Source organism: Theobroma umbraticum, unplaced genomic scaffold (assembly GCF_002168275.2).
Source record: "Theobroma umbraticum cultivar Fairchild unplaced genomic scaffold, ASM216827v3 scaffold_4.1, whole genome shotgun sequence".
NCBI lineage: Eukaryota > Viridiplantae > Streptophyta > Magnoliopsida > Malvales > Malvaceae > Theobroma > Theobroma umbraticum.
In genome coordinates this window covers 575,999-598,361 of record NW_018397258.1, presented here as the reverse complement: position 1 = coordinate 598,361, position 22,363 = coordinate 575,999, and the positions used below count along the sequence as shown (strand labels likewise).

The 22,363-nt window shown below is 35.6% G+C and overlaps 6 protein-coding genes across 7 annotated transcripts; 3 read left to right on the top strand and 3 right to left on the bottom strand.

Moving 5' to 3' along the window:
• Nucleotides 1-136: 136 nt before the first annotated feature.
• Nucleotides 137-3,294, bottom strand: LOC110414361 (TRIGALACTOSYLDIACYLGLYCEROL-like protein). The gene is made up of 5 exons (XM_021425498.1): nt 2,903-3,294; nt 2,350-2,599; nt 1,355-1,736; nt 661-968; nt 137-433 (listed from the first exon to the last, which is right to left on the bottom strand). Exons 1-5 carry the CDS (start codon nt 3,172-3,174, stop codon nt 236-238), a joined length of 1,410 nt encoding a protein of 469 aa, XP_021281173.1. The 5' UTR covers nt 3,175-3,294; the 3' UTR covers nt 137-235.
• A 595-nt stretch (nt 3,295-3,889) lies between these two features.
• Nucleotides 3,890-4,715, top strand: LOC110414219 (putative invertase inhibitor). The gene has a single exon (XM_021425299.2). The coding sequence runs from the start codon at nt 3,923-3,925 to the stop codon at nt 4,496-4,498; it is 576 nt and encodes a 191-aa protein (XP_021280974.1). The 5' UTR covers nt 3,890-3,922; the 3' UTR covers nt 4,499-4,715.
• Nucleotides 4,716-5,254: 539 nt separating this feature from the next.
• Nucleotides 5,255-7,434, bottom strand: MTACP-1 (mitochondrial acyl carrier protein 1). The gene is made up of 2 exons (XM_021424747.2): nt 7,173-7,434; nt 5,255-5,710 (listed from the first exon to the last, which is right to left on the bottom strand). Exons 1-2 carry the CDS (start codon nt 7,374-7,376, stop codon nt 5,534-5,536), a joined length of 381 nt encoding a protein of 126 aa, XP_021280422.1. The 5' UTR covers nt 7,377-7,434; the 3' UTR covers nt 5,255-5,533.
• A 1,752-nt stretch (nt 7,435-9,186) lies between these two features.
• Nucleotides 9,187-11,953, top strand: RAB6A (Ras-related small GTP-binding family protein). Its single transcript, XM_021424448.2, has 6 exons — nt 9,187-9,567; nt 9,792-9,862; nt 10,376-10,464; nt 10,676-10,787; nt 11,035-11,125; nt 11,513-11,953. Exons 1-6 carry the CDS (start codon nt 9,451-9,453, stop codon nt 11,657-11,659), a joined length of 627 nt encoding a protein of 208 aa, XP_021280123.1. The 5' UTR covers nt 9,187-9,450; the 3' UTR covers nt 11,660-11,953.
• An 883-nt stretch (nt 11,954-12,836) lies between these two features.
• LOC110413620 (putative purine permease 11) lies at nt 12,837-15,189 on the top strand. Of its 2 annotated transcripts, XM_021424496.2 has the most exons (3): nt 12,837-13,102; nt 13,202-13,369; nt 13,873-15,189. In XM_021424496.2, exon 3 carries the CDS (start codon nt 13,911-13,913, stop codon nt 14,964-14,966), a length of 1,056 nt encoding a protein of 351 aa, XP_021280171.1. In that variant the 5' UTR covers nt 12,837-13,102; nt 13,202-13,369; nt 13,873-13,910; the 3' UTR covers nt 14,967-15,189. The 2 variants fall into 2 exon arrangements, with proteins under 2 accessions (XP_021280171.1, XP_021280170.1); XM_021424495.2 differs by lacking the exon at nt 13,202-13,369.
• A 4,697-nt stretch (nt 15,190-19,886) lies between these two features.
• Nucleotides 19,887-21,427, bottom strand: LOC110414467 (uncharacterized). The gene has a single exon (XM_021425671.1). The coding sequence runs from the start codon at nt 21,054-21,056 to the stop codon at nt 20,118-20,120; it is 939 nt and encodes a 312-aa protein (XP_021281346.1). The 5' UTR covers nt 21,057-21,427; the 3' UTR covers nt 19,887-20,117.
• Between the last annotated feature and the right edge of the window lie 936 nt (nt 21,428-22,363).

Sequence of the window (22,363 nt, the reverse complement as noted above, 5' to 3'; positions counted from 1 at the left end):
ACCAACAGCTTAAAGACAGCACATGCATGCACAAATGTGCATACACATATATATTCACGTATACACACATTATACATGTATGCACATAATAGGTGAATGCAATAAAATGAAGAGAATAAAGTATGTTGTAGGTGAATTTGCATGTTAAAAAAGCATTAAATTAATAAATGAACCCTCAAGGCTACAATTCAAACCTATTATAGTTTTCAATAATGTTACCCTCTATGATTACAAGCTAGAATTCAAAAAGGCGCAATTCTATCATCCCCTCCTTTCTCTTTGGAGAATACCAAGCAACAACTTTCCCCGAATACAGAAGCCTCAAGGAGTAGCTCAGGCTGTATATGAGATCCTCAATGTGAGGGCCTGGCTCCCCTGATTTCGAATCCAGCAAGAACTTTGAATCTACTCGAACGACAATTGGCCCTGCAACCTGCATGGCAGAATAAGAAACTTGAATCAGAGCTGATTCAATGATCGCTCAATTGCACTCCTCCTATCACATTTTAGGGGTCCATTTGAAAATGCACTTTCAAAGAGTCAGTTGACAGGAAAGAAGTTCATTTGTTGCCTCCTGTTCTAAAGAACTCTAATCAAGAACTCCATAGAGAATGCAGGAGATGATAGTGAATTGTCTGCAATATAACAAGGGTCACTTACCTGCTGTTGAAAGATCAAATTTAGTCTGGGAGATGATAGTGAATTGTCTGCACTACTAACAGAAGAACTCTTGAAAATTCTTTTGGCGAATGATGGAAGTGAACATATGTCCAAACGAGCATCTACTCGGGTTAGATCACCATATAGCTTCCGGAACTGCCCATGCTGAAAAGTGTAGCAAACTGAACCAAACAAATCCACATTCAAAGGACTTCTCTTGTTAATGTTTGTAGGAATGTCACCCTCTCCTTGTGATTCAGCACTTGTGGAGTTCTTCCTTCCTCCAAACCAGGCCGCACATGTGCCTCCTAGAATATGATTGAGAAGAAAGAAAAAAGGAACTTGAAAAGGAAACCTTGTCTAAAACAAAGCACAAGAAGTGAACAAATGAAAATTTGGGGCATCACAACTACTGGGAAGAAATTATGCATAGAACTTGTTTCCTCAGTATTATAACTCTCCCACAAGTAAGCAAGATGAAAGGAACAGCAGTTTCCTTCAAGGCTCTGCTCTGTTAGCATAATCTAAAATATAACATGAACTAAAGTAATAGAAGATGGTACAATAAAATGGTAGTATTACCAATTTTACCATATTGAGTGCAGAAGAAGGCAAGGTTACCATAGGGGGAAGTGAAGGGAAAAGACAAGAGAGACAGCCAAGTAAACCATACCACGCAATACAGAAAACTTACCTATAATTCCAGATATTGCTGCATGAGGTTCTTTAAGGCACACATCATATGATGGTCGGAAAAATGAGCCTTTGTTGGTCTTTACAAAGACATCCTCTTTTGTCTCCTTTTGCCTCCAAATATCCTTGCTCTTCTCATAAGAAAATGCAGCCTTTGCACAAAATCCTGGCATTAAAGCAGAAGGAGCCTCACCACCTATTGCATTGAAAGCCTGGGGATGGCCACTGTTTTTGTGTATACCAAAATGATATAGTAACCCTGAATCAGAAGGAAGAGAAGACACATCTAAGGATATTGATTCTGGAACGTCCCAATATTTTCCTTTATGGTCCATAAAAAGCTCAGGCCATGCAGCATCCAGTGTGATATCGTGCTCAGGAAGCTGTAAATACACACAAGTGGTACAATAACATAGTTTAAGTAACCCTCATTCACCATCATGGAACCAGACAGACTAACGTTATGAGAAAAAATAATTAAAGTAACACAGTTCTGTCTGGAATTATCTAAGTAAACAATATCAAACTTAAAGCTTCTGATCAGAAGCAGGCTTGAATATTCAATTAGCTAGACTTCTTACTTAAAATTTGAATAGGAAGAACTAGACTTTGGACTCAAAGTGCATATCACATCTAGATACTAAAACTTCTTAAATATTCAAGTACCAGTTCTATTACACTTAACTTCGACTAAGCAAAATTATTCTAACAAAGAACAATTCAACTAATACTTTATCATGCGTGACGTAGATATAGAACTATTAAAGTATGCCTCCAGCACAACAATCTTTATCATTTAACAGATATTCCTATGGAATTGTGGTCTGCCACTTGCAAAACTCTGAACCTTACTAGAGTTCACTTTTAATTCCCATCATTTCTCATAAATAAGTAAAGCATCCACCAGTTACAAAGATGAAAAACGGAAATATTAACGTATGCCAGATGTTTGCAAAGAAATATATGAAGAAGGTGAACGGAAATTGGAATGCATGCCTGGTGATAAAGCTTGAACTTGTTGCGATAACCTTTCCTCTCACCCTGCCGTTCTGTGCTCCACATTAAGGATGAAGAGGGAGACAATGAAAGCTGTGTGGCTAACGCAATTGAATACAGTGACTTGTCAAGAAAATGCTTAGCTGCATCTCGGAAAACAGAAAGCTCCAACTCATCAGCACTCCGAAGCTCCGCTTTAATAGCAGAGATGAGTTTCTTTGGCCTAAACTGACCAATTATTCCAAGCCACCTAAAGGAGCAAAAGACATTTTCTTTGAGACATACATCAAATAGCATCAGAGCACTAATGTGAACAACTTCCTAGCTTAAGAGAACAACTTTATGCAACTCAATCTATGGTAATCCTTCTATTTTCTGTCTTTTGCAATGAAAGATAAAACGAAAAACATTTTCAATCAACACTACACTTCACAGTTTCATATTATCCAACAACCACATACAAATCATCTCCTTTTCCGTTAAAAAAGAAAGAAAAGGGTACAAACCCGAGAGAGAGAGAGAGAGAGAGAGAAAGTGTAGAATGGTGCAATACCAGTTAGAAGTGGAGGGTCTGAGCAAGAGAGACTGAAGAGAGAAAGAACCCAACTCTTTCTGTGAAGGAGGAGACAGAGAAGGAATGATACCCAAAGGAAACCCGTTTCTCAAAAGTGAAAGCTGTTGAATTCTAAGGGCTCTGCTGGCTCGAGCTCCATCCACCGGAAACGACTCGCCTGGGACTGACTTTGCCGAGCCTTCCAAAGTCTGTGGGGTGGATATGTTCTGATCCCAAAATGCAGAGTCCATTGCCGACTTCAGGTTCGCCATCGAGACTAGTCTGTGGGTTTTTCGTTTTGGGTTTCCCTTATCTGTACCATTCCGAACAAAAGGGGCTTGGTCCCTTGTTTGGCCTTTGGTGGGAGGGGTTATGTGCTCAAGGTAAGAGGGTTTAAGCCTTCGTCTATTTTTAGGGTGAAGATGCTTCCAACTAAATGGTCCATGCCGTCATAGGTAACTTGCCACGTGGAAATTAAATTTATTTAAATTCATAAATATCAAAATTTCCACGTAAGCAGAAGGAATAAGACATTCCAAAAACATAAGTTTCAATTAATGGTGACGGTGAATGCTGTTTGTCTTCATTTACTTGTAAGCAAAGATGTGATTTATGGTGGCATTGAGCAAGCTATTTCTTTAATCCTCGGTAACCATTTATGGAAAGGCAAACAGAAAAAGCATGTAGATAAGAAACCTATTAAGATTTCAATGATTGTCCATAAAATGTATATTATGAATATCGAATTTTGTTAAATATAATTTTTTATGTGAATTCGATATTGATTACTTTTTTTTAAAAAAATATTATTGGTAATCTTAATGTATTTAACTTTCTATAGTTAAAAGTCATTGTCTCTATGTACCTACTTTTACATCACTATGTAATTTATTAGTCTAAAAGGTTTGTTCATTTTTACCACTTCAATCTTTCTACTCAACAGCTATAAATAACTCTCTCATGGCCGAGAGCAACAGCAAACAAGATTGATTACAAGCCAAACGATAAGAGAAAAAGGCAATGAAGCAAATCTTCTCTTCCTTTCCCTTCCTTGATCTCTTCCTCTTCTTCTTGATCTACACTTCCACCTTCCATGCCATAACTTCCACTGATCTCGTCCGGGAGACCTGCAAGAAATGTGCAGGGAGAGACCCGAACCTCAGCTACAATTTCTGCGTGACTTCCCTGCAAGCCGCTCCCAAAAGCCACTGTGCAGATGATCTTCGTGACCTTGGCATGGTATCCATAAGGCTCGTCCGCCATAACTTAACGAACACAAGGTCTTACATTAAGGAGCTCCTGAAGAACAAAAAGCTGGTCGACCCTTTCGTAAGATCATGCTTGCATGATTGCTTCAATCTCTATTCTGATGCTATCCCTTCGACCAAAGAGGCCGTCGAGGATTACAAGTCCCAGCACTACGACGATGCTAATATTGATGTGAGTGCAGTCATGGACGCCTCTACAACTTGTGAAGATGGGTTCAAGGAGAAAGAAGGTGTGGTTTCGCCATTGACGAAAAGAAATAACAATACGTTCCAGCTGTCTGCTATATCACTTTCGATCATAAACATGCTTCGGATGAGTTTGAATTAGTTTACCAGGGTCACTTAGTTCATCAATTTTAGCTTGAAAAATGGTTGACGGATCTTTTGTTTTTCTTATTCATATTCTTTGTTTTCGTTGCCTGGTTTTTTCATGGGGATGAAGGGGCGAGATATTCAGGGATGCTTCCATTGAAGCTAACTTTGAAGAGTAACTTGTAATTTATCCCTGTCTTGCATAATAATTACTATTACTTAAGTTTTTCTTGATGTAATCTTACCCTTACATCACATCAATCCAAAGAGTAAAGGAATTAACCTGTCTGTGTGCTATCATTCACATGGTGAAACCATAAGTTTCATATCCATTTCAGGATTGCTTCGAGGCCGAGGCAAAGATTGTGATATATTCTTGCTTTGGTTGTTCAATCACAAACAAAAATCATGAACAATGGCTAAAAGCCTGTAGAATTCCACCTTTAAGATAGCTTCTACGTAACAAAGCCCGCCAACTTATATCCTTTAATGGTTTTTACAACAACAAAGTCATGATCAGCCAATTTCTCTCTACTTTTTTACTGGCTTCCATGGCAACAGTTTCTATTGATTATTCTCCCCTTTCCATTACTTCAACAGCTAAAAACGTCCAGGAGGAAAACAAGAGGCCAGATCCATTATTCAGCTAGTGAATCTGATAATAAAATGCTTGAAAGAACTAAAAAAACAATGCAATACAAGGAGCAACAGCTAAGCTTAAAAGAACCTAAAAAGCAACGCATTACCCAAAGGCCAGAACACATCGACAATGTCAGGACAATGGCAAATATGAAAATAAGTATTTGAAAGGTGAAGAAATTCACCATGCAATACAAAAAGTTTATTGCAAGTTGAAATCTGCTGTTGTTTGGTGCTAGAAACAAGTTCAGGTAGTACCCCACCAAAACAGATTCAGATTGTCAGTCTTAATCTCATTATGAGGAGTAAATTTGCTACAAACACCTAAAATGTTGAACACCAAAACAGAGTAGAAGACATGGTTCTTCTTTTTGAATGAAATTCAACAAGAAACGCCCTTGCTTTGCACAGATTAACCAGCCATTGGATGGTTATATATGTACTCAATAGCGAGATTACATGAGTCAATCTTGTCAGCTTCCTTGTCTGGAATTTCCAGCTTGAATTCCTCTTCTAATGCCATTACAATCTCCACATTGTCCAAGCTATCCAAGCCCAAATCGTTTTGGAAATGGACATGAGGTGTCACCTGCAAGTGATTGAGAAAGATGCATTAGAACTCTCACAGTTAATAATTAAAAAGGAACCAAAGCAGTGAACAGAAATTCATAAAGGAATGAGGAAGAGTAGTACTTTAGAAATAAATATAGATCAGGAAATAGCATAACAAAGAGAAAAGTATGATGTTAGAATATACTACATAGGAGCATCAGTGAAGAACAATACCTTACAGGTTACTCATGATATTCAAAAGAAAAATGAAGCAGAAATGATAAAATAGTTGTGAGTCACTTGGGAACAAAGTTAGCTCTTCAAATATTGTCATGGCATTACAATGAGGAGATATCACATATTAAACAAAAGAGAAAGAATAGTTAAAAGATTTAAATCTATCTTAACAGATAGGAGAATTAAGAAACTGGGTTAATGTTACTACAAACATGTTTCACTCAGCTATTGCAGTAGAGCATTTGGACTCGACATATATTGGCAGGCTTGAGCATTTAAAGAAACCATTCCAGGATGGTCTATATACACAACAAAATTGAAACCAAGGAAATCATCTTTGGGGAAGGCAAAGCAAATGGTTCTTTCTCACAAATCAAGTATAACAAAGAAAGGCAAAAGATAACATAACAGAACAAACAATAAAGCATACATTGTGGCAGAAAATCCAACATAAAAGATTAGAAAACTAGCACGGGACTCAAGAGACTAAAAGGAGTAATAGGTTACCAATGACAAAGACCAAACTAAATCAAAGGAAGAGGACTAGAATTAAAACACAGCAAACTACTGACACAAACAACAAAAACCACAGCACTGTGGCACACAAAAGCAACTACACCTCCCTCTTACTTCTAGTTAAGAATTATGCCCTCAAAAATTCATGAGCTTTCAAGATTCAAGGTTATGTGTCTTAAAAACTGACACAAGCCAACACCTCGCATAGAAATTCTCACTTCCCACTAGAATAAGCAGAATTAAAATTGTAAGAATTGAGACCTCTATCAAATAGTTTATCTCAAGGCTATGCCAGCATAGAAGGGACAATAATCCATCAAAATTTTGTTTTTGAAATCATTCAATTGTTTCTTTTAAGATGCATGACAAAATCATTGAGCCCGAAACTTTAGTACAACTCATGCTGCAAATGTAAGCTTCAGTCAACTAATTACTAAAACTAAAGTTGCTTAAAACGAGACAATTAACCTGAACGGCTATTAAAAAAATGCAATTAAGTGATTATACAGAACAATCTTAGAATTTTAAATCTAATTTGCTAGAAAACCAGACAAAAACCATCAGATCAACCAATCAAAGTGATAATTAACTACTGTTCAGAAATATACAATAAAACAACATCTGATTAACAATAACCGCAACATCATTTCTTTCTCAGCTCCCAACTCAAGATATATAAGAATCGAGGATTTGGTTGAGACCCAAAGATGAAATTCTCGAAATGAAAGTGAGATTGAGAGAAAGACCTTGGAGGGATCGACTTTAGGGAAGCTTTTGACGACGTCGAGGACTCTATCGATTACTTCCTCTTTCGTTAAGTGATCGTCGTGAGATGAAAATAACCTGATTGAATTGCAGAGACTCCATTGCAGCTGAGGTTTTGGTCCGGTTGCAGCTAGGGTTCGAACGGGCACTCGAATGTGGCGAAGTACGGCCGCTCTGAGTGCCATTTCTGTTTCCTCTCGACTCGAACCTTGGGCTTCGAACTGTTGGTAGCTAAGCAGTGAATTAGCATAGCATATATCAATGGGCATGGCTGGTAGTTCAGATGAGTTCGAGGCTATTATAGTCTTTTCACTTATGGCTATTGATCTTTTCCCTCTGCAAACACATGAGATTGTATTATATAATTAAGCGGTAATATATGAATATTTATATAACGATAGTATATTAAATATAAATTCGAGTTAACTCGTGAACAATTAATTCAAAAAATTAACTCAAATACTAACGAGTTTAGTGAGTTACTATACAGTACTCAACTAAACTCGAAAATTGAAATTTTATTGATATAAAATTTAAAATAATTCAAATTTAATTTTTACCTTACCCAATCTTATAATCATTTTAGTATAATGCGATAAAACCTAATCCAAATCTAAAATATTATTTCAATTTATTTGAAATTCTACCTAATTTTGATTCATGTCAAAATTTAAATTTAATGCCTGAATCATATGAAAATGTTAAATTTAATCTTTCTACTATTATTCCTAGAAATTAAAGTTTTGTATTTTAAAAATTTATCAATTTTAATCCAATTGTTAATTTATTGCTTCAATTTACTTGAAATTGAATCTAATTTGGTTCATGAAATTCAAAAGTTTAACATGGAATAATACAAGAAAATTTTGTATTTATTATATTTTAAATTGAATGTCTAAAGTTTCACTCTAAAGTATTCCAAACTTATATTTTATTTCCTTTTTATACCTAAGGCTATTAATATTATTCTATGTTTTTGAAAATCGTTTTCCTTTCTATTTTTTATTTTTTAAAATTAAAAATCGATATTAAATATTGGTATTTTAAAATAAAAAATTAATATAAATAACTTTTAAGTTAAAATTTCCTTGTCTTGTAATATGTGGAAAAAAATTTAATATTAGAATTAAGAAAATACTAGACTAAAAAAATACATATATATTTAGAAAGTGCTAACAAAATTGGGATATAATCTCTAATGGCAAATTGGCAATAACCCAATAATAATCACATTTATAATTTTAACATTTTTCTTTTTATTAAATGGAAACTTAGTTGCAACAAAACCCGCAGGTTATTTGAAAAAGATTTGATCATAATCTCACACTAATTGATTGAATATCTTTCATTACGAATGAAAAATTTATACTACATTAATATGTATATCAATATTCTAAATTGATACGAGTAGATAAACTTAAAGTTTAGAGTTTTGATTTTCAAAATTGTATATAAACAAATAATATTAATTTTATCAAACTCGATATTTTTTGAAAAAAAAATCATTCTATTTTTGTTTCGCTCAAATAAATTTTTTATTAATAATTAATTAATTATTATTAATTAAAAACATACATATCATTTTATATCGTATAATGTTACATGAAATGTTAATATATGGTAGTGTATGACGATGCAACATTATTCCACAATCATATGATATTTTTATCTTTTACATTAATATTATTTAACATAAAAGTGAATAAGTAGTATTTTGATTAATGATCATTAATCAATCTTTAATTATAAATACTTAAAAAATTTATATGATTTTTTTAATAGTTTAATAATTTTTAAAATATTATATCAAAAAACTGTTGAAAATATTATGTTATATTAATCATATTTATTTTTATTTTATTTTTAAAAAGTTTTTAAAAATACAATCTATAGTGGTATTACTTGTATTAGTAAGATTAATTTTTTTTTTAAAATATTTTTTCATAAAGAAAAGAATGGTGATGCTAAAATAAAATATATTTCCCAACGTTTTGAAAAAATTGAAAAATTTTGTTCGTGGAAATTGATTCAAATCATTTTCGCGTCTCTCTTTCTTTCTCTCTCCCCAAATATAAATAAACTCTGAAAATTAATCACCTAAAAAAAAGAAAAAGAGAGAGATAGAGGGGTGGGCTAGGGATCTCGATCTCAATTTCGATCTCTCCGGCGACGCCGTCGACTTGTTTCCGGTGAGATCTCGATATCGGATCCGATCTCGACCCGATCCGTAGTAATCTCCTTACTTAGATCCGAATAACCATGGCTCCAGTTTCGGCTCTGGCCAAGTACAAGCTGGTTTTCTTGGGGGATCAGTCTGTCGGGAAGACCAGCATCATCACTCGCTTCATGTACGATAAATTCGATAACACCTATCAGGTAACCATTATAGTAATCAAATGCCCCTTGTATGTTAATTGACGATCCGCTCTTTATTTTTCTTTCAGGTAGCAGCTTGGATCTGATTCCTTTCTTTCTTTTGAATCTTTGTTTTTTCATTTTTATGTTTTTTGATTCAGTTTCCTATAGTTTGCCTATGGTTCTTTTAGATCTTTATTTCTTCGTTTCTAAGGTTTTATGCGCGTCTCTACTTTGTTAATCAGGCGACCATTGGTATTGACTTTCTATCAAAAACAATGTACCTCGAAGATCGAACAGTTCGATTGCAGCTCTGGTAAGGCATGAATTGTCATTGTTCGTTTTACGCTATTGTATTCTGGACTTTTATGGGCTTTCACAGCATAGCTTGCTAGTGAATACCCAATTCAGATTCTGGATTGTTTTCCGTGAGTGTTTAGAGTTCTCTTCCTAGCCTTGCTTTGTTATTTAGTTGGTGTGATGCCTTGGTAGAGAATGCATTTTGCTGTGCCCGTGTTCAGCATGGAATTATATTTGCTACAATGCTGAATCTTGGATTGTCTCGTGAAGGGTGCATAAGTGTTTCGCTATTGATTGGAAATTTTGGTTTCATTTGTTACTTGGATTGTGTCTTCCTGGGCTTTATAGCCCTGTCAGTATATGATATACTTATTAACACCATTACCAAGGATCACATATAAGGGACAATGATGAAACTCTTTTTCTCGTACTTTTATTGGTTGTATTTATGATAAGCGTGAGATATTTTTTTCAAAATATTTGACAAGAGTGGCTTTTTTGATTTTTATATGCTTAACCTTTATTTCAGGGATACTGCAGGGCAGGAAAGATTCAGGAGTCTTATTCCAAGTTACATTAGGGATTCCTCTGTGGCAGTCATTGTGTATGATGTTGCAAGTATGTTATTGTTTCACTTTGTCCCCCATCTTTATAATCTTCCTATCTCATATATTGCTTGTTCAGTTATTTTGTTTTCTGCTTGTTTGCACAGGCAATAGATTGCCAATTTGTGAAATGCATTTTTCGAATTGATGATCATACTTGGTTGATTGTGCTTTTGCTTAATAAAAGTGGATGGAGTTTACCAACTTTAATTTTGATGGTGTAGGTAGGCAGTCCTTCCTAAATACTTCGAAGTGGATTGAAGAGGTGCGTACTGAACGGGGTAGTGATGTTATCATTGTGCTTGTTGGGAACAAAACAGATCTTGTGGACAAAAGGTATTATTAATTTATTATCATGATTGGACTTTCTTGTGAAAAAGGTAGATTGCCTTCCTTTCTAGTTTACAATTGCCTTGGCATTAGTTAGTGCTCATTACCTTTAGTGTAAAATTGAAGAAGGGAACTTACTGGTATGACGTTTTTCCCAGAGGAGCAATATCATCAGGGGTATTCTTGTATTTAATGAATGTTGACTGTTTGATCTTCTGTTCATTCCTTGTGCATTTTGTGGTTGATTTGACAGGCAAGTCTCAATAGAGGAAGGGGAAGCCAAGGCTCGTGACCTTAATGTTATGTTTATTGAAACTAGTGCCAAGGCTGGCTTCAATATCAAGGTAAATCCTTGGTAATCTGCGATGAAAATTCCTAGAAATATTATGTTGACTGTGTGCTAGATGCTGATGGAAATTAATGTGCTTAGTGCTTAGTCTAGACCCATGTCAAATATTATTGGCATCCTTTTTGTTTTGGCATAAATATTAGGAGTGAGATCAAGCATCTAATCACTGAAGTTTGATCAGTTTTTTTTTTTCTCACTTCTGCATCAACTCCATTATATTTAATGGATGCAACATTTGTTAAACAATTGTTTAATATGCATCTTCAATCCTGCATGACAATTATGGCAGAATTAGTTGGTGTTACTTCTTTTCTAAGAATAGTCTCTTCCTCCACCAGCATAATCGAGCAATATATTGAGTTCTCTTTTAATCTCTTTACAGGCTCTATTTCGGAAGATTGCAGCTGCCTTACCTGGAATGGAAACACTTTCTTCAACGAAGCAAGAAGACATGGTTGATGTCAATCTGAAGTCTACCAACGCAAATGCATCTCAGTCGCAGCAACAGTCTGGAGGATGTGCCTGCTGATAACGCGCATCAATGATCAGAGCTCCGGCTTTTCGACCTTTCTTTTGTGCTTCTGTGATCCTACAAAGTGTTTGTAAAAAAAATCTGTCCTCCCCCTTTTTTTTGTAGCATTGGGCTTTTGGGTTGGGTCATCAAATGTTGGAAGGATATAACTGTTGAGAGAGGAGACTTGTTTATGGTAGTTAGGCTAGTCCTAACCTGTCCTATATATTTGTAAGGTTCTTGTGAACTCAGACAATTGTGCCAATTTTACTGTTTAGTCATATATTCAGTTTGGGTTTTTTGTTAAATAAATAGTGGATTGAAATGCTCTTTGACTTTGTAATGAATATCAGCTTCAGATTACCAATTTTCCTTGCCACACTCTGTTGGGTGATGCACAGAGACCCCTTTCCCTCTTTCTAATTCTTGATTTTGGCAAATAAAATGGCTTAGTCATCCTTCTGCAATTGCCAATGGATGATCTTGGGCATTTGGCACACTTTTCTTGAAGACAAGTTTTGCTGTAAATGAGGTTGTTGCATTCTGTGTGCCAGAACTTTGAAGAAAAGATTTTAAGAAAAAGAAATGCAAAAAAAAAACTATTTTTTATTTAATATTTAATAAAGCTTTTAAATTATAAACAATTATTTAACTAAACTTTTAATTTTTTATTACCTTCTAACGAGTTGTTGAACTTTTATTTTGAATAAGTAAAATTTTCAAAATAATGAAAATATAATTATCATTAATTTTAATGACAATTGTCATTATTTATCTATGAAACTTTTAATGTAGTATATTGATATGTTTTAATAATAATTCAATTGGCATCGAAATCATAAAAAAAAAAATCTGATTCTTTTAATTTTTTACCTTTAATTAATTTTTCCAAAAATTTCCTTTCTTTGTCCATATATATAAAAGAAAAAATTTCATACCAGTTGTTGATTGATAACTTTACAAACATGTCATGTGGATAAAATATAACAACTATCATGAAATCTTAAAAGATTGTAATATTTTTATTAGTTTTAAGCACTTATTTACCCCAAAAATAAAAATTAAAAAAAGTTGTCTAAATGTAATAAAATATTAAAAATTCGTTTTAATAACAGTGTATAATTAATTAAATGAATTTTAGATATTAATTTTTTTTAATATATTTCCCATCATATCTTGGGTTGAAAGTGGAGACTAATTTGCTCGATAGAGTGCGAACACATGGATAGAGCCGAACTTTCTCCAGCAAAAACTGCAGCCATGAAACTCGACTCTCTTTCCAATCTTCCGATAAACTCTTGGTGGCATTGCGGGGTTGTCGGTTTACGATAAGTATAACTCGTTACTTCCGCCAAGATAATCGATTATTAGCAAAAAGATCTTCCTTTCTTTTGGTTTATTTAACAGTCTCACTGCATCTTCTTGCTTTGATTCAACGGTCCAACCTGCGCAGTATGACAGGTAAGGCCCCCTTGCTTTCTCCTTTTCGGCTTCCTTACGCCAAATACGTTATTGGGTTCTCATCATAATCTAAATTGAATGGTTGGTATTTGCTTTCAGGACTTCTGAGTCTGATAAGATTCCTTTTAAGCAATACTTTCTTTTTCTGTCTCTGAAATTAGCAAAGAAGAAGACTGATAAATCTCGAATGACCCCAAGATGATCCTCTCGGGTTTTCTTGTTACTAGGCTTGTTCTGGTGCTTTGTAATGATTATGATTATTTACCAGTTGAGTTTTTGCTTAATACTATTTGGAATATGGCAACTAACGCAAAGCGGAAGTACTGTCTGTTTAGCTTATTTTCTTGCGAACATCCACTTGGTTTTAGCCAAAGACTTGGTTTTAGTTTTATGTTTGGTAATATAACTCTGAGAGGATTGCTAGATTTGTTTGTTTGTTTTTCTTTTCTTTCAAATATTCCTAATTTTTGCTCTATGCTTTCTTTAAGTAGAAGCATTTTCAATAAAATTGTACTGGTAATTTTGGAAGACACAGATACTGTTTAATCTCTCATTCCTGCCTCTATAGACCTAAATATTTGTGTTGGAAGTGTGATTAATGTGAAGTTTGTAGTGCTGGGACTTGGATGACTCTGTTTCATATACAACTTGTTAACTGGAATTAGTCCTCTTCTTGATATAAGAACATTGATCTGCTTCATTAATTTTTAAGATAGTTATGTTTTCGATTATAAATGATTAGTTGAAACTGTTTACACTTTCAACTACAGATAATCAAGAACCGATTCTGAACAAGGACGAAAATCTAATGGATCAGACACCATTTCTTAAACTCAAGCGCTGGCAGTGGTGGCTTTTGGTGGCAATCAACATTTTCTTCCTCATTGCTGGCCAAGCTGCTGCAGTTCTTCTGGGGAGATTTTATTATGATCAGGGTGGAAATAGTAAATGGATGGCCACTCTTGTGCAAACTGCTGGCTTCCCAATTCTTTTCTTCCCTTTCTTTCTTCTTCGCCCCTCTCGGGAATCTTCCGCTTCTACCACCTCACCTTCCATCAAAACTCTTGCTTTGCTCTACTTTGTTCTTGGAGTACTCGTAGCTGGTGACAATATGTTGTATTCTGTTGGGCTCTTGTACCTCTCAGCCTCTACATATTCCCTCATTTGTGCAACCCAATTAGCTTTTAATGCAGTTTTTTCTTTCTTCCTTAATTCTCAGAAGTTCACTGCTTTAATTCTCAACTCTGTGGTCATTCTTTCATTGTCTGCTGCTCTAATTGCAGTCAATGATGATTCAGAAGGACCATCAGGAGTTTCCAAGCGGAAGTTTCTCCTTGGCTTCCTCTGTACCCTTGGAGCTTCTGCTCTTTACTCTCTTTTGCTCTCCCTCATGCAACTTTCTTTTCAGAAGGTTTTGAAAAAAGAAACATTTTCTGTGGTTTTGGAAATGCAAATTTATACATCACTTGTTGCCTCTTGTGTTTCAACTGTGGGTCTCTTTGCAAGTGGGGAATGGAAGACTTTACACCACGAGATGGAGGACTTCAACAGCGGAAGAGTTTCTTATGTGCTGACTTTGGTTTGGACTGCTGTAACTTGGCAAGTATGTGCTGTTGGTGTTGTCGGCTTGATTTTTGTGGTGTCTTCTCTCTTCTCCAACGTAATCAGTACTCTATCTTTGGCTGTTACTCCTCTAGCTGCTCTGGTAGTCTTCCATGACAAGATGAATGGTGTGAAGGTAATTGCTATGCTTCTGGCTCTCTGTGGCTTTGCCTCTTATATTTACCAAAATTATCTAGATGATAAAAAGGCAAGGAGGTCACAGACTGATGTTCAGGAAAGCCATGATAATTCTTCACACTAACGATCTTGATCCCGTTACATTTGGTAACAATGCAAATAAGACTGTCATGGATAGCCTTTTATCAATTTTTATTTGTACTGCAATTGTACCATTCTATCTCTCTTTGCTTTTATCCTACAAACAGTTATTAACCTTGTAGATGTTCTTTACATTGAAATTATGGCTTAATTTGTTGGTTCAGCTGGTAGTTGTTGAATGAGTTGAATAAGTACCACATAAGCAATCTAGAACCTCTCATATGAGATTGGTTTGAGTGTTTAATGCTAAAGCTTTGGCATTGATCGAAACTGAGACATATTTAAGAACCGAATGCAGATTTTCCTCCTGTCTAGTTTTGAATATATTCTTCAGTGACATAGGAAACTTAAATGTACCAAACCATCTGAGTTACTTAAGACATGCAATAAAACCAGCAAAGTAACAGAGGTTGGTTTGATCTGCATAACTCTATAATCTTATAAATCTGAGAGTTTTGATTTCTATAATCTTATAAATCTGTTCTTGTTATGATTTCTTGTTTAAACATGGTATCATAGGACACCTATTGTTGCAAAGGTAGAAGAGGTGTGAATCTGAACTAATTCCTTGAGTAAGTAGAATTGTTGCAGGAACATGGAAGAGACCAAATTTCCAGCCGGAACCCAGAAGGAACGACAAAATCTACTGACTTTTCTCGAGCCATAGATGATTTTGACAGCCATGCAAATTTGACCCTCAACAGGTCTTCTCCCCCTTCATCAATGCATAGAATGCATTAAATGAAAGGGAGATGTCCCTTAGAAATCTCTAACACCCTGCCTCCAGCTTCTCTTTGAACAAGGAAAGGAGCTTCATTCACTCACAATTCAGCTTTTACATCTTTATCAGAAACGGTTTAACTGTTTGGTTTCAAAGGAAAAAACGACCAAGACAGAAACACGAGACAAGAAGATAGGGGAAACTGCCCCCAAAACAGGCGCTCGTCACACATTGTCAAGCGAACACTACATTAGACTTTAGACTACTTGCGGGGCAACTTCTTTTGATTGGCAGTAACATTCAATCTTTGTCTTTTCACAATGCAAACACCCTGCCAACTTTTTTTGGGTTTAGATTATCGATTAATCTAATCCCAACCCGAGATGATTTGAACCCAAAATCTCATTTTAATCATCGGAAAACATACTTTTCTCCCTCGTTGCATCACACTGTACTCATTTCCCTCTTTAAGAAATATATATTTGGTGCTTGAATCCACCTAATTAGTAGAAAAAAATGGGTTTTGTCCCCCCAATCAAATGCAGGGTACAGTCTGCGAAAGCTTTGTTTTCACTATCTTAATATAGTAGTGCATCATGTTAAGCATGCTGCGAACAAGACAGACCTAACCTCCAACAATGGCAAAAGCCCAATCAGGAAATGTCGTTTAAGTTCAGTAAAACGTTTGTTATTCAACCCATTTTTGTCCTGAATGTTTACTTCAAATCCAAATTTGCCAGGGAATGTCCTTGAGATTTTCATGTCCCACACTCTTAATAACCCCCTTCCCTACCAACCCTTCTATTCCAACCAAGGCTTGATGTTGATGGATATAGAATAAAATATCTTGCTCTATACACACATTATTTGAAAATTTGCTCATCTATTTCCTTGAAACTTCATATTTAAAGATTGGTATTAAACCTTTTTTTTAAGTCAAATACCGTACTAGTACCGATCAACATCATATCTACGACTTTAATGAAAAAAGTTTAACAATATTAATCATCGGATTGATATTTATAAATTTTGAAAGTATAAATCCTTGATATATAAGAATTATAATAAAAAAATACTATATTAATACCGGTCAATATCAAGTTAATAATTTTAACAGAAGAACTTTAACAAAGTTAATGATTGAATTGACAATAATAAATTTTAAAAAATATTCAATTTATTTGAATTATAATAAAAGAATTAAATCTAATTATTTGACAAAATACAAAAACTAGAATCATAAATGTGTTCAAAAATATTTGTGAAGAGGGTGTTGTGCAGGATTTGTTTTCTAGTTCTACTAAGCTAGCCCACACTTTTCGGCCAAATGATTAATTACAGGCCCTACTATATTAAATGGCTTAAACCCATGGTACTAGAGTTAGTTATGTATGTACAAACAGTTTTAAACTAAGAGGAGAGAGGGGGGAAAATCATTGCCTAGTGATTATGAACCAAAACAGTCAGGCTTAGGCTTGAGATAAACCTACTGGAACAGGCTGGACCAGGACACCTAGGATCATGAAAGAAAGCCACACCTCCCCCCTCAGATTAACAAATTCCAAGCTTTTCTTCTAGGGTTAGATCAAGAGAGAGAGACCTCTTGGAAGCATCTGAAGAAAAGGGCAGATTTTGTTCCCTAGTGCAACTCTTTTGCCAAGCTAGGCTTGCACCCATTTCTTTTCTTTTCTTGTTTGTTTTTTCCGTGTGGAGTTGGGACTCAGGACCTCTTGCTTCAATAAAATAGTTTTGCCTTGGATTTTTCGTTTCACTGTCTCAGGGATAAGCCCAACAACCCAATAATGGAGACCAAGAGACATGATATTTTTATTTTTCATTCCTATTGCCTAAACCACAAAAATAAATAATATTCTTTCGGATTCTTTTATGTACTATCCTTTGTCTGTATATAAATTTTATACATTATTCAGTGAAGGGAGTGCTATCATCTTATTCATAAAAAAAAAAAAAATTGAAAATTCTCAAAAAATAAATACACATAATTTTTATTGTTTCACATTAATAAATGAGGTTATGTGATTAAGTAATAGTATATAGGGTTATGTAAAGGATTGGTTCGGTGTTAAAAAGTCAAATGTTCCGAATATTGTACATCAAATACTCCAAAAACTGTTTTAATTGAATAAAAAAAAATCGAACTCACTTCGATTGAATCGATTTTTTTGATTCGGAGTGAGTTTGCTCGACCCTAATATTAGGTCGGATGAAATTTTATGTGAACCCAAAATAATAGTAAGAGAAAATGATAGATTTTATGGGGAGAAGACAAAAATTATAAGATAGAAAAAAAGAAGTCAGCTGTTTAATTTTTTTTCTGTTTGGCATTTAATTTGGATGGAAAATTTCAAGAGACCCCAAATTGAATATAGCACATGGAAAAGGTCAGACAATATTAATAACACCATCCATATTCCTCTCTCTTTTGTTTTAGGTTAGAAATTTCCATTAAAATTTTCAACCATAAAATTGAACAACCCTCTTTTCATCCCTTCTTCTTCTCCATCTAAAGTTTTGCTTCGAAAAATTCAAGGACCCAGTGTTTTGAATTTCAGTGCCAACAGTGTTTGGAGGGAGAGAAAATGAGGAAGGGCAAAAAAAAAAAACAAAGAAGAAAAAGAGCATCGCATGGCCTTTAAATCAAAACAAAAATGCTGGGAAAAGTAAACAAATCAGACGGTGGAAAGGCCAAAAAAGGACATGGGAACCGTACTAAATTGGTATTCTCTAGGGAATCACAACAATGCAGGGACCAGGCCAAAGAGAGAGAATTCGGCAAGGTTGGGAGCATCCCCCTTTTCCTAGATCACGTTTGACCCACTTTTTCTGACCGTTAAATAGGCTATGCTGGATTAATCTGATCGAACCCATAGGGTTCCACTGATTAACCTCTGGTCCCACTAACATGCCCCATAAATAAGACCTTGTTGGCCAAGTTAAAAGGTTCGAATCGAATCCATTTCGGTTTAAATCGAAGTAATCGATCCAATCGATGAACGATTTATTAGATTATTTTAATTAATTTTTAATGATTCATAATTTATAATCAAATCAATCAAAATATTAATCTTATTTAGAATATAAATAATAGAATCGATCAAATCGATGGATATAAATCTATTTTAGTTTTTATTTTGACATAATTTGATTAATTTTAATTTTTTTAAAAAAATTCAATTAATCGGTTAAATTTACGAATATGCTGTTGGGTTAGTGCAGCGACCAGAGGCATGGACGAAAGAGGTGATGGGTGATGCGCCACTGACACTCGCATTTGCCCCGTCATATGTCAAGCACTTTCTCACTCTTATTAATTCCTATGTGTGGCCGAAGCCTCAGCCCTCCCTCTTTTATTTCTTCCAGTCTCCGCCATTAAGATAGCCCCGTTGCCTACTCCATTTCTTTTCTTTTTCCTCTTCTCCTTCTTTTTTAAATGTTTCCTAGGCCCCACCATCAACTACCTTGCTTTTATGCCACCTCATTGATGTTTGTCCTCGTGGACCCACCACCTCCACTCGATCGGCCTCTCGACCACCGTTTGATTTGCTCGAATAAATCGTAATTAATCAAAATCGATAGATTAGTTTTTTCGATTTCAATATTAATCAGCTAAGAAAAACAATTTATTCAATTATTTTGATCTATTTTCGAAAGTCTAAAATTTACAATGAAATAAATCAAAAAATAATCTTCCTAAATATAACCCTAAATAGCTCTAATTTAAATCGAAATTATCGACTAAATCAATCAAAATAAATTGATTTTGACTAATTTTTATATAAAAATCCAATTAATTTAATTTTTAAAATTTTAATATCCAACCAATTAATTCAATTCCCAAGTCAATTCAAATCTCTCCACAAATATATATATATATATATATATATATATATAGAGAGAGACTTGCATAGTACTGTCAGCACCCTTTTTTTACTCCATAATGATGGAAAATTGAACAACTATATCCAAATACATTTATATTTTTCTTTCAATGTAATGATAGCTCCCTCCCATTTGACTCACCTAAATAAATAAAAAATATCTCTCAAGGATTAATTTATTTAATAATAAAAATAGGAATAAAAATAAAAAATATTGACAAAACTGAAAAAGATACTACTATAAACACCTGGCTTTAGAAATGTTAGGTTCGACATTGTACAGTAACAAAAAATTAATTCCGTTTTTTTTTTGGGTAATACTAGTAACAAATGTTTTGTATATGGGAAGCAACAGTTTTTTCCTCTCATTTTACACAAGAAAAACAATAATAGTAATTTACGAATCACAGAGAGTAAAACATGCAGAGAAAGAAATGGCAAAACCGTAATTTTGATAAATACTAGTAGTATCTTCACAATCACTGTTGTCAAATGTCAACGGTTACCGCGCACTCTAGCGGTTAGGCTTGACTCGGCCGAAGTCAGCGAGCTTCCTGGACCTGTTCGCGCAAAAGCCCGCGGCGGTGGCGAGGTGGGGCTTCATCGGGGGCCTACCTTCGCTGGTAAACGACATGTCAGGCGGCAATCCGCCCTTCTGGTTCCAGTGCCGGTTCGGACTCGCCCTCACGAGGGGGCTTAAGCAAAACGCTAATCCCGACACGTTCCTCGGCCCTGTCCTTGATCTCCTTGCTGCCGTCGGCGTCATCTTCCACCGTGGCGAGGCTTCCGGCGAGCTTCCAGACGGAGATCGGTCGTACTCGTCTCCCGAATCCGCTTCGATCGCTGGCGACATTCCCCGATCTATGATTTTACATGATCTCCGATCTACCGGGCGAAATTGGCCCAATTCATCGACATGTGATCTCCTCGAAGATTGCTGCTTTTTTCGACGATCAGCGAAGATTGCCGAGAACCAAGACGGGGATGAGGATGACGAGGACGGCTCATCGCACGAGTCCCGATGATAATGAACCCCGGGATCCGAGTTGAATTTCTCGGATCTCGACCTGAACAGATTCGAAAAAAGCGAGAACCTGTTCTTCTTTTTGAAAGATCTGGCGGCTACAAAATCGGTGGTGGTTGTGGTGCTATAGGTGGGTCCCACCTGAGGAGTGCTGTAGAACCGCTGGTGGTGGATCCACGTGGCGCTGTTGTCGTCAGATTTCCGTCGACTGACGTAAGGAGAAACGGACCGAGGGAAAATCAGCGGGGGCGGGTCAGGTTTCCGACGATCCTCAACAGCAGCAACTGCAGCTCGCGCTAATTGAGCCTGTTGGGCTTGAGCCTGTGCCTGAGCCTGGGCGGCTATGAGCCCGAGAAGACGCTCCCGTAGACAAGTGGCGCAGACGCCGACGCTGCTACTTAGGTCGGTAAGATGTTTCTTACACCTCATTTACTTCCCAAACTTCACCTTGTTTTACAATACACAAAACCAAATCAACCAAAAAAAAACCTCTGCTTTCCCTCTAATTCTCTGTGTTCGTAATGGTACGATTTCTATATATCTATCTATCAAACTATGTAGTTAAATACTATGAATGTCTTTGCACAAAGAGAATGTTTCTCGATGGGGACATTAACAGGTGTTGCTGTAAAACGAAGAGGAGATCTGATGAAGAAATCAAAGGAGAAGCTTTGTCTTCTTCTTCTTCTTCTAAGTGTTAGAAAACGAGAGGAGAGAGAGAGACAGAGTGCTTTATGTTGGGTCTGAGTTTTCATGTAAGAAAGCTAAATGGGTTTATCTCATTTGGTTTCCTTCATTCAATTTAGTAGGAAAATAAAGAGAGAGTCAATGACCCAGCGTTTAAAATGAGGCCACGCTGTGCAACAAAGCCAAGATCTGCAGGGACCATTTACTTTTGCTGCTTCGAATTATGGTAAGGTAACGGTCTGGTTACCATGTATATATTTTCGGACAGTCTGGCTTTTTCTCATTACATGTTTCTAAATAGTAAATTATTAAAAATGTTCAGATACAGTATTTATATATTATCATCTAATCACAGAATATTAAGAACAATTAGCTTAAAAGGTCTGATTTCAGGATTTGCAAGGGCGAATGTCACTAGAGAAACAGTTATTATAAATAATTTCAGATGATAATATTTAATTTATTGATAGTGTATAAATATTACGTTATGTACTGTATCAAATATAAATATTGATTACTTGAGTGGTTTTGTGTTAGTAAATAACTTGGTGAATTGAGGAAGCCTCTTGTCTGACTCGTTCTCCACTAGGTGGAACTTAATCATTAGTTTATCCATATTTTTGCTCATTACAAGATTTCTTGCCTTTTCAGCCTTATTTTTGAAGTCTTGTACCTCATGCTTTCCTTCTTCTTTTTTATCCACAGTTAAAAAAGAAGTGTTAACCACACCACAGTCGGAGGCGAGTGGAGACGGGGGGTTTGCGTCAGTTCGGAGGGACCAAAGTTGGGTGTCCTCTCATGTGGGCATGATCCAGCAACACAGGCAACTCACACGCCTGCTTGTCAGTTCCTAAACCCATGCACGCGCTGCTGAAAAGAGTGGGGTGAGCTTTACGTGCATAGTGTTTTTTTGTTCTTTTTTTTTTTTTACAACGTGGGGTAAAACAGGGACCAGGCTTTGGGAAGATTGGGCTTTTAACCTTGGGCTCTCGAGGTTTCCTTGTTTGTTTTCATGGTGTGTGTTTAGGCAACCGAATTGTGCTCGCTTG

What these genes read in the sequence shown, in the direction of transcription:
- LOC110414361 (XM_021425498.1), bottom strand. Translation starts at nt 3,174, where the DNA reads ATGGCGAACCTGAAGTCGGCAATGGACTCTGCATTTTGGGATCAGAAC. An exon ending in AGCAATATCTGGAATTATAG is followed by an intron (nt 969 to 1,354) that starts GTAAGTTTTCTG and finishes ATCATATTCTAG; the next exon opens with GAGGCACATGTGCGGCCTGG. An exon ending in ATTTGATCTTTCAACAGCAG is followed by an intron (nt 434 to 660) that starts GTAAGTGACCCT and finishes TCTGCCATGCAG; the next exon opens with GTTGCAGGGCCAATTGTCGT.
- LOC110414219 (XM_021425299.2), top strand. Translation starts at nt 3,923, where the DNA reads ATGAAGCAAATCTTCTCTTCCTTTCCCTTCCTTGATCTCTTCCTCTTC.
- MTACP-1 (XM_021424747.2), bottom strand. Translation starts at nt 7,376, where the DNA reads ATGGCACTCAGAGCGGCCGTACTTCGCCACATTCGAGTGCCCGTTCGA. An exon ending in CTAAAGTCGATCCCTCCAAG is followed by an intron (nt 5,711 to 7,172) that starts GTCTTTCTCTCA and finishes AATCACTTGCAG; the next exon opens with GTGACACCTCATGTCCATTT.
- RAB6A (XM_021424448.2), top strand. Translation starts at nt 9,451, where the DNA reads ATGGCTCCAGTTTCGGCTCTGGCCAAGTACAAGCTGGTTTTCTTGGGG. An exon ending in AATTCGATAACACCTATCAG is followed by an intron (nt 9,568 to 9,791) that starts GTAACCATTATA and finishes TTTGTTAATCAG; the next exon opens with GCGACCATTGGTATTGACTT. An exon ending in ACAGATCTTGTGGACAAAAG is followed by an intron (nt 10,788 to 11,034) that starts GTATTATTAATT and finishes TTGATTTGACAG; the next exon opens with GCAAGTCTCAATAGAGGAAG.
- LOC110414467 (XM_021425671.1), bottom strand. Translation starts at nt 21,056, where the DNA reads ATGAGGTGTAAGAAACATCTTACCGACCTAAGTAGCAGCGTCGGCGTC.